This window comes from Cherax quadricarinatus, chromosome 10 (assembly GCF_038502225.1).
Source record: "Cherax quadricarinatus isolate ZL_2023a chromosome 10, ASM3850222v1, whole genome shotgun sequence".
Classification (NCBI taxonomy): Eukaryota; Metazoa; Arthropoda; class Malacostraca; order Decapoda; family Parastacidae; genus Cherax; species Cherax quadricarinatus.
In genome coordinates this window covers 46,640,536-46,655,322 of record NC_091301.1, presented here as the reverse complement: position 1 = coordinate 46,655,322, position 14,787 = coordinate 46,640,536, and the positions used below count along the sequence as shown (strand labels likewise).

Here is a 14,787-nt window from a genome sequence, read left to right as displayed (position 1 = left end):
CTAAATACTACAACCAGTCTTCCTAGGCAGAAGGGTTAAACATGGTTCATTAGTAAAACTGCTAGTAGAACTCGCAGAAGTTGACGACAGAGGAACACTGATACTCACGGTCCAAAACATTGTTGTTCCTATTGGCTGAAACAGGCAGAGATATTTATGTGAGTAGGGAAACACCATTAATGGTAAAATTAATCCCCAATATTATAATTTCCTTTTTTCCATGGTCATGTTGTCAATTCTGTTTAACATTAAATATACATCTTATTATTCCATCTATATGCCAGTTTTCTATTCTTATAGTAAATCAGCTCACTTGTAAGCATTCAACTGTCTATCCATATAATACATTATTTTCAAGTACTGCATAATAATTAGGCTACTGTCTAATCTATACCATATTCATTGAAGTTGCATTCCTACATGCTAGGCCTTATAAAATCATGATCCTCTCACCGACAATTTACACAATGTGCAAACGCTTCATACATATATTTACTACTGTTTTCAATAGATTTGAACTACTATTTTTTCATGCAAAATGCAAAGTTACAAATTATTATCTAAAGCCATGTCACTTATGATAACATGGAACATCAGTGAGTCCTCAGGAAAAACCTTTGTCTGACCTCAATATATAACTGAATCATATACCATTCTCATCTAACATATGATCCCAAACATTTCCTTGGGCACACTCTGGCAAACCATTTTACTTTGCATAATGCATATTTAAAGGAACAAAGAAAATGCAGTCTCTTGCAAACACTACTTCAACCGAAATGACGTGAGCAACAATCCTAAAAATTAGGCATGGTATGCTTACACATTTTCTTTGCTACCTAAATGTCCTAAACTACAAGTCCATCCCGTGGCTGCAAGCAGAGATAGGATGCGACTTCCAGTTGCAATACACTAGCACCTGTCTGCATGCGAAGAAACATTTAACATCCAACACAGCCTCACTAGCTGGCAATGGGTAGCAGGTAGCAGGTACATCTCTACATTCTGACATGTGTTTCACCAGTATTATATGCTGTAGTCTATTCTACAATTAAACTGTCCCAGGACATACAATACATGACATTTCTGAGTGTAATATCTGCAACATAACATGAATGCCAGATGTACCTAGAGCAACAAGTGGTTGAGTGGCACAACATCCAGGATGCCAATAAGATACCCGTGCACTGCTGAACACAACAACATAAGAGCCTAACAGGTCAGCTTCAGTAGAGGCCCCACTGATGCCCAGCACGCAATCAAACAAAGTTGTATCCTGTCTTCAGATTACAACAAGAGTAAACATTCTATAGAGGAATGTAAAAGCCACACAAGAGGCTATTCTTGCCCATTTGGCATACCAAAGACCAATAATTACAAAGGACCTATTAAGAAATTACAATAAACTCTCAGTACATTATACAGACTCACTTGGAGGCTTTTTCATTGTATGTAACAAGGAAACAACAGATATCTTATTGAATGTTAAGGGAAAGGGGAAGGATACCATAAAATTTACATCATTGATTATGTGCACTGGGTTTCCTATGAAATAAAGACTAAGACATAATTGTCCTTCACAAGAAATTATTCATTTATTGATTACTTTGAATACTGCTGGTTATGTGCCATGTTAGAATATGCATTGTACAGAGTGAGAGACTTAATATATATACTGTATTACATACAACTATGAAGGTTCTAGTTTACCAGTAAGATAGAATATGACAGCAATAGCAAAAAAAAAATAAAAGGTGCAAGAGACTGTGTGCACCTTAGTGGGGCTACTGAGGGAGGGAATGATGAGCAGCATGTCAGTAGGTGCTGCTTCCTACAGTGGGACTACACACAGTGGCATGACGACAAGACAGGGTGCGTTCCTGAGGCTAGTGAGCTGTGGCTGAAATGGCCTATTGGTGGGAGGGTGTGCAGAAAGACTCCTCCTGCAGTCCAGCAACTCACCTGCGTGCCAGGAGAGTGAGGAGGACAAGGAGGCAGTCTTGACAGAGTTACGCACATGATGGTGATCTGTCAAGTCAGGTCAGGTCAGGTCAATGTAACACCCACGTCAAGGACACAAGCGCTAATCCCCAGATCTTGTCTCTACACTTGAGGATTATACTACCCCAGGGCTGCCTCGGCACTGCCTCACACCCTCGACCTCAGTGACATGCTCTGAACAGGCTCAACTCTAACATGAAAACAGTGCATTTTTTCTTTCATATACATGAGCTGCATGCAAATATTCCAACAATTTCAGTACTGTGTAATTAGTAAGGCAAAGTTTGTTGAAAAGAGGTCATACATGTGGCATAATACTACCGAGGGCACAAAGGCTGGGTGTGAGGGCCACCGCAGGATAACAAACCAGCCAATGGCCACAAGTTGTAAGGCAACAGTAATGCACACAGCAACGATCACTAATATCACCACTCTGGTTATAATGTTTTAGTGATCATGCATGTGTGGAATTTCTTAAGCAATTTTCTTATATGCAGAACTTTTCTCCAGTGCATCTTAAACATAAATACTTTCTAATAATACAATTTACAGTAGCCTATAGCTTTTGGGGAAAACTATAAATCAACTGGTACGTGCTATATGTATGTTGAATAAAAATAAACATGGGAAGATATTTTTATGCAGTAAATCTTAACTAATGTTAACTTTAGTTATAGAAATACAATTAAATTTTAATTAAAAAATGAGTTTACCTTAGAGTTACACCAAAAAATAAAACATTAAAACAAGTTGCATTAAAGAAAACAATTAATCGCTTAATCACTACTAAAAAGTTGTACTTCATTATTCTAATGAAAAAAAGGTTCAATCTTTTCATTATATGTCCCATGTGTAAGGTGAATTTTGAAATTTAGCAAATTATATTGATTGTATGCATGATACATTTCTGAAAAATCTGAGTTACAGTTAAATGAATTCTAAAATCATTTTGAAGAAAGTTTTGCTGAGCACATATCATGGCTTTTATGCAGTATTAGCGTATAACAAAAGCTGAGAGTTCTGATATGTGAATATTATTATGAATACTTACTAAGGAAATTAATAAAATTTTATGATATAAGAATATTAGATAAAAGCAAAGCTTAAAATAATTACTATAGTCATCAGGTAAAAATAATTGCAGAGTAGAATATAGATTTGATGAGGTGTTTACTCAAGAGTGATACAGGGAGTGTGAAAAAATAACAGCAGATGAGAGTATATGCCAAGTACATATGACAGTTATCATATACTACTAATTATAAGCAGTTATCTTATAGATGTTTAGGCCAAATATATATGGCAGTTATTATATGCACGTGTAAGCTAAGTATATATAGAAGTTTTCATATACAGTATATAGCATGGTTCTTTGAGATGAATGTGATTCAAAGGTTTGAGAGAGAGGGAGAGAGAGAGAGAGATAAAATAAATGGATACTGACAATTAAGGAAATATACAGAGACTTGAGTAGATAAATCACCACAGATTATGAAAGTTTAATTAACAAGTAAACATATTAGGAAAACTTAAAGTATTTTTAATAATTTTGATGAAAAAAATGACATTTTTTAAGAAAAATAGGAAGTGTGTGTGTACTGTATAAACAGAACAAAAATAGAAGTCAATTTTGAGAAAAATGAAGATCAATATAAGAAATAATTACATATTTCAAACTGAATAAATGTTGATAATAAGAGCATTTGTGAAAATATGATGCAAGTTGAATCTTAAAGAGAAACCAAGGCAAAACAGGGGAGGTAAATATGAACTACACTGATGTTCACCAGCCTCAGTGGGCAGGGACCACCAAGCCAACAGATAGTATTGCCAGTATTGACACACAACATAACCTGCTACCATATAGCAAATAACTGACTAAACCTTACTCAATCCACTTTGTACTAGGATCATACACTATACTGTACAAAACACAGCAGCATAAGGAATACTATACAGCTGTAGCGGTCATTCTGCTATGGAAGCTTGGTACTACTCAACATACTGTCAAAAAGTCTAAAATTCCGAGTCATATGTCATATCTTCTGATGGCTTGAATGGCCCTCTGCCCATCAAGGGGGAAGAGCCTGCTCTATTCTCTTGTTTTTCATGCTCATGTCAGCCCCTTACAAGAGGATGACATTGAGATAAGTGAGTGCAGGAGGCTCATGATCAGTATGATCCATCACAGGAAGCTGTAGAGGAGTGAATGTTGGAAACCAAACTAGTTGATAGAGAGAGCCTCGAGGTCCACCTCCTGTGCATCCTCATCATCGTGTCCATCTGAGGTGCTCTCACTGATCATGTACCTAGACCTAAAATGGCAGCCTGGGGGCAACCAGAGTATTGGGCCAACACCAGAGAAAATGGAAGAGGAAGAGGGGAAAAATCTTAAAGCTCTTCTTACTTGAAATTTTAATATCATTCTAAAATAAATGTACAAGAATAATAAGTTTTATGTGTGACACATGTAAATGAATGTGTTGCTTTTGTATTACTATAAAACAGCAGGATCAATTGTGATACTGAAACGTTCAGCGTTCATAATGTATATATGTATTGATCAAATGGCAAAAAAGCTCAACTATAACTTCAGCAGCAGTTAGAATGTAGTTCAGTTACAGTAACAATTATAACTTGAGCAGCAGTTTGAGTGTAGTTCAGACACAGCAACAATTATGAGGATTTTATAATCGAGTACTACATGTGTACATATATTTATAAGGTGACATCATGTAAAACTGTAGTTATAATAAAGATGTATTAAATGGGGCATAATTTTTCATATACACCAGATTTATTTCACTGTACGAGTAATATACTGATAACTTAATATTTTAAGTTTAACTTATTTTCTTGGGAAATAAAGTTATATAACATCATAAGATATAAGATGTAAATTTCTCTAATCAACCGATACCCCAAAGCCTTTGTGAAAGATGCCAGGTGAAATTAATACAAATTATTTTCATAATCAGTGAGCTAAACACAATGGCAGTTGACAAATAGACTCAATATTGTTGAAACAAGTTTGGGACAATGTGCAGATAATGTTTAAAACAATGTTGAAACTACAACTGGAGAGTTTGTGGATAACTGAACTAAGTATGATAGTTATTCAAAACTAATGAAAGGCAGTTAATGATGTATAAAATCAACTTACAAGTTAAACTTGGGATGTATTTTTGCACTGGAAAAACATCTAACAATGTTTCCAAAGGTTAACACTGCAAAGTCACTCAAAGTGATTTATGTGTGAACATAGAGAAAAGAAAAGCATTGTTTTTTTATGTGGGGTGGACAACACATAATGTGGCTAATTTTGTGCTTATTGAAGAAGTCAGTCAAGGAAGACCAGGGTCATATCACAGTGAGAACGGTAAGTCAGGGAAGACCACAATCATATGACAGTGAGAATGGTAAGTCAGAGAAGACCACAATCATATGACAGTGAGAATGGTAAGTCAGAGAAGACCACAATCATGTGACAGTGAGAATGGTAAGCCAGAGAAGACCACAATCATATGACTGAGAATGGTAAGTCAGGGAAGACCACAATCATATGACAGTGAGAATGGTAAGTCAGGGAAGGCCACAATCATATGACAGTAAGAATGGTAAGTCAGGGAAATATCTGATGGTGAGTGCACTACTACTGTTTCATGATGTGTGCTACTACTGTTTGATGGTATGTGTGCTACTACTGTTTGATGGTGTGTGTGCTACTACTCTTTGATGGTGTGTGTGCTACTACTCTTTGATGGTGTGTGTGCTACTACTGTTTGATGGTGTGTGTGCTACTACTGTTTGATGGTGTGTGTGCTGCTACTGTTTGAATATGTGTGCTACTACTGTTTGATGGTGTGTGTGCTACTACTGTTTGATTATATGTGCTACTACTGTTTGATGGTGTGTGTGCTACTACTGTTTGATTATGTGTGCTACTACTGTTTGATGGTGTGTGTGCTACTACAGTTTGATGTGTGTGCTGCTGCTACTACTACTGTTTGATGGCATGTGCTACTGCTACTGTTTGCTTGTGTGTGTGCTACCACTACTGTTTAATGGTGTGTATGCTACTACTACTGTCTGATGGCATGTGCTACTGTTTGATGGTGTGTGTGCTGCTACTACTACTGTTTGATGGCATGTGCTACTGCTACTGTTTGATGGTGTGTGTGCTACTACTACTGTTTGATGGTAAGTCCTACTGCTACTGTTTAATGGTGTGTACTACTGCTACTGTTTGATGGTGTATGCTACTGCTACTGTTTGACAGTGTGTGCTACCACTACTGTTTGATGGTGTATGTGTGCTACTACTACTGTTTGATGGTGTGTGCGCTACTACTACAGTGGAACTCCAGATTTTATACACACCAAATATCGTACATTTCGGACTTATACCATTTTTTGGGGGCAAAATTTTGGTCCGGATTTCGTACCTCTACCTGGAAATCATATGCATTAGACGCATCTGCCCACCTGGGAAGCTGCCACTCATGCATGCGTCTCTCAGTCTGGCTCTGTCACTAGTTTAGTGAGCATTACTTCGCGCATTCATCCAAAATATTTCGTAATAATCCATTGTTTTTTGTGCTTAACTACTGAGTGCGACTGCAAAATAAGCCACCATGGGCCTAAAGACAGTTCCTTGTGCCAGCCCTTTGGTAAAGAAGGTGAGAAACACAATAGAATTCATGAAAGAGAATGTACAAGAATATGAAAGTGGCATATGTTTAGCCGAGCCTGCCAGGATGTATGGGAAGTTGAAATCAACAATCTGTTCATCTTCGCAAAGAAAGTAGAAATCAAGGAAGCTAAATTTGCAAAAGGGGTAAATATGCCAACGAAAGATAACAAATATTATTATTATTATTATAATCAAAAAAGAAGCGCTAAGCCACAAGGGCTATACAGCGCTGCAGGGCAGGAAGGAAGCGAGGGCATCAGGTGGCAAAAGGGAGGTGGATGAGTAATAGGTTACGGATAACAGCGGAGCAATGGATGGTGAAAGGGTAAAGGGCAGCAAGAGACTGAGCTAGAAAGGGCTGAGGGGAGTGCATAAGGTATCATCATCAGAGTTTGTGGAGTAAATCAGTCGTTGTCAAGAAGTCAATGAGAAAGTCAGGATTAAAGGAGGGTCCATCAGCAAGAAGGGAAGGTAAAGAGAGAGTAGTAGAACGAAGACGGCGTTGGAGGTAAATTCTGCGTGCTCGTTCATAGAGAGGGCGGTCTAACAGAATGTGGCTAATCGATACTGGAACTTGACACTGCTCACAGAGAGGTACAGGGTGCCTCTCCATGAGATACCCGTGAGTAAGACGAGTGTGGCCAATGTGAAGACAGGAGAGAGTGGTCTCCCAATCACGGCACTGATGACAAGAAGACGGCCAGTAACCTATGCTTGGTTTAATAGAATGAAGTTTGTTACCAAGCAGAGTTGACCAACGTTGTTGCCAACAGGCGTGAAGGTGGGTAGCTATTGCAGCAAAATAGTCCAGAAATGGAACACCTCTATAGGAAATTGGTAGGTCATGTACTGCTGACCGCGCAGCAGTGTCTGCCTGTTCATTGCCCTGTACGTCGACATGACCAGGGACCCAACAAAAAATAATATCTTTATGCTTCGTAGAGATACGACGTAGCCAAAGTTGGATACAGAGAACTAGGGGGTGAGATGTATCAAATTTTCGAATAGCCTGTAGAGCACTAAGGGAGTCTGAGACTACCACAAATGATGACACAGGCATAGATGCGATACGAATAAGTGCTGCAAGAATGGCATACAGTTCAGCAGTAAAAATGCTAGCCGAAGATAGTAAATGCCCCCGCACAACGCTGTCCAGAAACACTGCTGCGAATCCGACGCCGTCTGAAGACTTAGAGCCATCTGTGTACACAGCGGTGGCATGAGAATGGGAGTGGAAGTGATCAAGAAAAAGAGAGCGGAAAGCCACCACAGGCAGTTGAGCTTTCGAGCAAGGGAGTGAGAAAGAACAGACCTGAACAGCTGGAACTTCCCAGGGGGGTAGGGAAAAGTGAGATGCTACATGAACATATAAAGGTGGTAAGTGAAGGGAAGACAAGAGTGAATGTAGGCGAAGAGAAAAGGGATGGAGCAAACAGGGGCGGCGAACGAATAAAGAATGTCTACTAATATCGGTGACCATTCTATAAATGGAAGGATTGTGGAGATCGTGAGAGCGTACATAGTAGCGAAGGCAATGGGCATCACGGCGATCAGACAAGGATGGAACATTTGCTTCTGCATAGAGGCTCTCAACAGCGGAAGAGTGAAAAGCACCAAGGCACAAACGTAATCCTTGGTGATGGATAGAGTTAAGGCTAGAGAGAGTAGCAGGAGAGGCTGCGGAATAAATCTGGTCACCATAATCGAGTTTTGATAAAACGAGGGCTGAATGTAGGCGAAGCAGAGTTCGACGATCAGCTCCCCAGGAAAGATGAGCAAGGGTTTTAAGAAGGTTTAGCCGGCTGTGACAAGTTGCCTTCAGAGAGGTAATGTGAGGTTTCCAGGATAACCTACGGTCAAAGAGAAGGCCTAGAAACCTGACTATCACGTTCAAGGATACGGGAGCCATAGAGATACAAAGGATGATCGGAGATGACAGAGCGTCTAGTGAAAGTAATTTGGCGAGTTTTGGTACTTGAAAATTTAAACCCATGCGTGGTGTCCCAAGTGGAAACACGGTCGACCGCATGCTGGAGAGAAACTGCAATGAGATGACAGTCAGCGCCTGCACAAGCAATAGCGAAGTCATCAACGTAGAGTGATGAACAAATATTGGGTGGAAGAACAGAGGCTAAATCATTTATAGCAAGGAGAAAAAGTGTTGTGCTTAGAACACATCCCTGAGGGACACCTTCAGCTTGGACGAAGTCCGGGGAAAGAACATTATTGACTCGAACACGGAAATGTCTGTCAGTTAAAAAGTTCGTAAGGAAGGATGGTAGATTGCCTCGGAGGCCTAAGGAATGGGCCTGGGCCAAAATATTATACTGTACCTCCAAGTTGTGTCATATGCCTTCTCAAGGTCAAAAAATATGGCAATAACTGAGTGATTATTCGCAAAGGCATTACGAACATATGTATCCAAGCGTAGTAAGGGGTCTATGGTAGAACGACCCTTACGAAAGCCATATTGACTAGCGGAGAGACTGTTGTGTGTCTCTAAATACCACATTAAACATCAATTTACGAGACGTTCCATCACTTTGCAAACTGCACTAGTAAGAGCGATGGGATGATAGTGGGAGGCATCATGTCCTGTAGTACCCGGTTTGCGGAAAGGGAGAACAATGGCAGATTTCCACAGCTGGGGAAGAACTCCTTGTGCCCAAATAAGATTGAAGAGGTGTAAGAGGACTACAAGGGCTGACCGATGTAAATGTTGTAACATACGAATATGAATGTCGTCAGGCCCAGCTGCCGATGATCGGCAAGCTGAGAGCGTTGCCTCTAGTTCTTGAAGTGTAAAAGGCACATTATACTGTTCTTCTCTGAGAGAAGAAAAGTCCAAGGGTACTAACTCTCTGGCAGACTTTGAGGAAAGAAACGAGGGGCATAGATGGAGCCCCCGGGAAATACGGACCAGATGTGTGCCAAGTTCAATGGCAACGTCGAGAGGGTTTGCTACATCAACACCAGCGACCTGTAGAACAGGAGCCGGGTCAGGAGAGTATTTACCACTCAATTTCCTCACTTTTTTCCAGACTGCACTCATAGAAGAAGCAGAGGTGATGGTGGAAACATAGTCTCGCCAACAAGTGCGTTTAGCTTCACGGATGACACGGCGAGCGATCGCACGCTTCTGCTTAAAAACAAGAAGTCTCTCAGCGGTTCTATTGTACCGGTACCTGCCCCATGCGGTGCGTTTCAAACGTACTGCACGAGCACAAGCAGGAGACCACCAAGGCACGCACTTCTGAGAATGCCTGCCTGAGGTTTGGGGTATAGAATGAGAAGCTGCGGTATAAACTGACGTCGAGAAGAGGTGTAGGAGCTCATCAATGGAGGATGAAGAAGAAACCTCACTAAAAGCAGTGAATTGTGAGTAAAGATCCCAATTTGCCCGATCAAATTGCCAGCGAGGGCTACGGAAAGGTGGTGAATAGGAAGGAGAAGTAAGAATGATTGGAAAATGATCGCTGTCATGTAAGTCCGGTAGAACAGACCAGGTGAAGTCTAGTGCAGTGGAGGAAGAGCAGACCGATAGATCGATGCAAGAGAGAGTATGAGTACGAGGATCAAAATGGGTGGGAGTACCCGTATTTAAAACATGGAGGGGGCGAGAGGCGAGAAAAGCCTCCAACTGGACGCCACGTGAGTCACAATGAGATCCCCCCCCCATAGGAAATGGTGAGCATTAAAATCATCAAGTAACAGAAGTGGTGGCGGTAAGGATGAAACAAGAAAGGCAAAGTCTGGGATAGAAAATGCTCGAGAAGGAGAGAGATATAAAGAACATATTGTAAACCACTTATTCAAGTGGATACGGGCTGCAGTGTAATGCAGCGAGGTATGGACAAGTAGTTGACAGTACGGAATATCATTGCGTAGAAGAAGGGCACTTTCATTAAAGGTCCCATCTGAGAAAGGATCCGAAGAATACAATAAATTATAGCCCGAGATGGGTTGGAAAACAGCCGAGTGTAATTTTGGTTCTTGTAAGCAAGCACAAACAGGGGAAAACCTGGAAAGCAACATCTGAAGTTCACCCCGATTACCCCTGAGGCTGCGGATATTCCACTGTAAATAGGCCATGATTGGCGATGAAGAAAATACCAGGAATCTGTAGGTAAAGGCACCTACGGACTAGAGGGGTTAGAAAAGTCAACATGTGGTGGCATTGGAAGACATTCAAGCAGCGAAGGAATGGAGCGTTGCGAAGAATGGGATTGTGAAGATGGAGGAGAGGGAAGAGAAGGAACAGGAAGTGAATCAGTGTCCATTGAAGGTTTAGTCTCTGCAATATATTCTGAAATGGCTTCAAGTGTTTCTAAATTCAAAGATGTATGGGAGACCATATTGGAGATAGAAGGAGGAGGGTGAGTAAAGATTGGGACAGTAATGGACTGTACCAAAGTAGAGGGGAAGGGAATAGTATAAGGGACTGGAGATGAAGTGTGGGGGGGACAGAAGAGGCAGAAACCTGGGAGGTGGCAGAAGAGGGAGAAACTTGGGAGGGGACGGGGGTGGAAGGCATAGTACGAGGAGGAGGGTGAATCTCCACACTTGTAATAGAGCCAGAGAGAGGGGAAGAACTAGGTACAGAGACTGGAAAGGTAAAGTGTGGAGGTGGAAGAAGGGAAGGAAGGGGCAAAGAAGATTTGAGTAATGTGGATTTTTTGGACTTCTGAGAAGTAGAGGGGTGATTGGTATTAGGTGTCGTACGAGGTCTTGTCGATACTGGGGCTTGTGAGGAAGGACACGAAGATGTGAGAACAGACCGAGTTGTAGTCGGGACGTCAGAGCCAAGGACAGCAAAAGGATTAGATGCCGGAGTGGCTATGGGAGGGGTAACAACAGAGGAGGCTGCAGAAGATGGGACCCCAGAAGTGGGGGGATGTTTGGAAACACGAGAATAAGAAACACGGGGTAGTCTCCCTTGGAGGCGGAGATGAGTAACTGCCATAGCATAAGGGAGACCTTCTGCCTCTTTGAGGCAACGGATTTCACGTTCATTTAAGTAGACCTGGCAACGGCGGGAGTACGAAGGGTGAGCTTCATTACAATTAAGGCAAGATGGCGGTTGACTGCAAGATGTATTAGAATGGTCGTCGGCACCACAGACTGGGCATTCGGCCATAGATCTGCAATATTTCGCTGGGTGACCAAAACGCCAGCAATTTCTACACTGTTGCGGTGTAGGTATCACCTTTCGAACTTGTAACCGATGTCCCGCGGCATATACAGAGGACGGGAGTTCTCGGCTGTCAAAAGTTAAATGAGCCACATTGCGAGGGTAACGTCTCCGCCCCCGGGCAGGAAGGACATAAGTGTCTACTTTGAGGATTGGGAGATCCTGGAGTTCCAGCTGTTCAAGAATGTCATTGCCACATGACTGGAAATTCTGTTGGACTATGGTATGGGGCAGAATGACAGTACCACAACAAGAATTGAGAGAAAGATGTTTTTCAATAGTGATAGGTGTAGTATCGATATTCGATAGGAGAGAAAGATCATGAGCTTGGGTAGCATTCTGGACAGTGACGATGCGCGTACCGCTCTTGAGAGCATGAAATGAAATATCTCTACCAACATGACGCAGGAGCGCTTTGCCAATACTATGGTCACAAAGGTAGGCAGAAGAAGAAGTCGGTCTTAAAGTAAAGAATTTAGTCCATTGTGTGGTCCGAAACTGAGCGTGGAGAGGGAGTGCTTGACGTGTCAGTCTTTTCCGAGTAGAATGGGAAGGTAATGAAGGAGCATCATCAGGAGATTGACGTTTAGGAGTAGGACCGGAGTTGGTCCGGCGTGAAATGGGCGGGCGATTCGAAAATTGCCGTACCGTAGAGGGAGAAGCCGGAAGCATAGTCAAAGTAGAGCGGAGTTCAGACAAATCGAAGGAGTCAGTCGAAGCCCCGGTACCTGAAGCGGGTGAGGAAACAGCGCCAGCAAGAGGTACAGGGGCATCAGGAGTGTCCAAAGAGTGGTCTAAACACAAGGCAGGGTCAGAATGGGGTGCGGTATCAAGAAGGGGCCCAGGGGTAGTGGGTTCATGGATTGGGTTCCCCATGGTTAGGTTACTCCTTTGCTTTTTGTTTTTAAGAAAAAAAAAGAAAGAAGAAAAGAAAATAAAAATAAAAAAAAGAATAAAAAAAGGGGGGAGCGGGGAGGAATAGTTCCCAGGAGGAATGAAAGGGCCGGAAATCTCCCTCCATGCCCAAGAGGACCTCAGCACCACTAGTAGCGCAGATGCAGCATGGAACCCGTGCCATACCCTACCCTTCATGCCAGTAAACCAGCAATCCGGGATAGCAACTTCACATCTGCCAAGCTACCTCGGTGGACAAAAGAGAGGGCAGCCGGATATCTGCCACAAAGCATACCTCCTTCGGCCACCACCCCCGGAATCCGAAAGGTGGCTTCCAGAGATACACCCTTCGCCTGAAAGACACCCAAAGCTACTCCGGGATACCGGAGAGGGATCGGGACATCCCCAGGCGATCCAGATTCCACGGCAAACTACGCCACCGCCAAGAACCTCAACGGAATGGGATGGACCCCAGTGTCCTTTCCCCTACCTAGTAACTAGCGCGCCTGTGGGAGAAATCCCAAAGGCCAAAAAGAGGAAGGGCAAAAGGGAGGGGTGGGGAGGAGGAGGAGGAGGAATGGAAAAAGGGGAGGATGGGATAGGGGAGGGGAGATTGGGGGGTAATTAGGTTCGGTCTGGGGAAGAAGACCGACAGGTCAAATTCCTCAGACCAAGAGCCTCTTCACCACGCCAAGGAGCCCCCCTTGAAGAGGAGAGATAACAAATAATCGAAGATGTGGAGAAGTTGGTGTTGGTGTGGATCAACGAAAAACAGTTAGTGGGTGATAGTGTTGTGGAGTCGATCATTTGTGAAAAGGCCTTTTCACAAATGATTGACTCCACAACACTATCTCCTGTGGATCTCATTAAGAAAATGCCTGGAACAAGTGCTACTGTTAGTGAATTTAAGGCCAACAGAGGCTAGTCCAACAGATTTAAGAAGCATAGTGGCATACACAGTGTTGTAAGGCATGGTGAGGCTGCAAGTTCAGACAAACGTGCAGCCGAAGAATTCACTGATGAATTCAAGAAGTACGTAGAGGTTGAGGGATTCCTCCCCCAACAAGTGTTCAATTGTGACAAAACAGGCCTCTTTTGGAAGAAAATGCCAAAGAGGACCTACATCACGCAGGAGGAAAAGGCACTGCCAGGACACAAGCCTATGAAGGATAGGCTAACTCTTTTGTTCTGTGCTAACACTAGTTGGGATTTCAAAGTGAAGCCTTTACTTGTCTATCACTATGAAAATCCTCAAGTGTTCAAGAAAAGCAATGTCGTCAAGGAGAAAATTGTGTGATGTGGAAAACTAATAACAAGGCATGGGTCACGAGGCAAATTTTTATTGACTGGGTCCATGAAGTGCTTGGCCTGAGTGTGAAAAAATACCTCCAGGAAAATAACTTGCCACTTAGGTGCCTTCTAGTAATGAACAATGCTCCTTCTCATTCTCCAAACTTGGTAGACCAATTGTCTGGGGATTTCCGTTTTATAACGTAAAGTTCTTGCCCCCTAACACTACTACTCTCATCCAACCCATGGACCAGCAGGTCATTTCTAACTTCAAAAAACTACACTAAAGCAATGTTTCAAAGGTGCTTTGAAGTGACCTCGGACACTGAACTGACTAAGAGAGTTCTGGAGGAATCACTTCAATATCCTACACTGCATAAGCCTTATAGGTAAGGCTTGGCAGGGAGTGACTTCCAGGACTTTGCACTCTGCTTGGAGAAAATTGTGGCCAGAATGTGTCCTCGACTAAGATTTTGAAGGGCTTGAGGCTGACCCTGATGACCCTACACCTGTTGTGGAATTTACTGTGTCTTTAGGGATGTCCATGGGGTTGGAGGCGAGTGACCAGGATGTGGAAGAGTTGGTGGAGGACCACAGGAAAGAGCTAACCACTGAAGACCTGCAAGACCTTCAAGTGGAACAGCAACAGACCGCAGCTGAGGAAATTGCTTCAGAGGAGGAGGAATAGAGAGGGGAGAAGGTGCCTTCTTAGTAATTAC

The 14,787-nt window shown here is 42.5% G+C and overlaps 1 protein-coding gene across 4 annotated transcripts in view; it reads right to left on the bottom strand.

The window, feature by feature from the left end:
* LOC128688068 (calcium/calmodulin-dependent protein kinase type II alpha chain-like) overlaps window positions 1-14,787 on the bottom strand; it is a 247,364-nt gene that overhangs the window by 191,199 nt on the left and 41,378 nt on the right. For 2 of the 4 annotated variants that reach the window (XM_070083808.1, XM_070083809.1), the window contains exon 3: window positions 109-135. The exons of the other annotated variants lie outside the window; for them this stretch is intronic. In XM_070083808.1, the coding sequence (XP_069939909.1) occupies window positions 109-135 (27 nt within the window). The remainder of the gene's footprint in view (window positions 1-108; window positions 136-14,787) is intronic. 4 annotated transcript variants of the gene reach the window in all.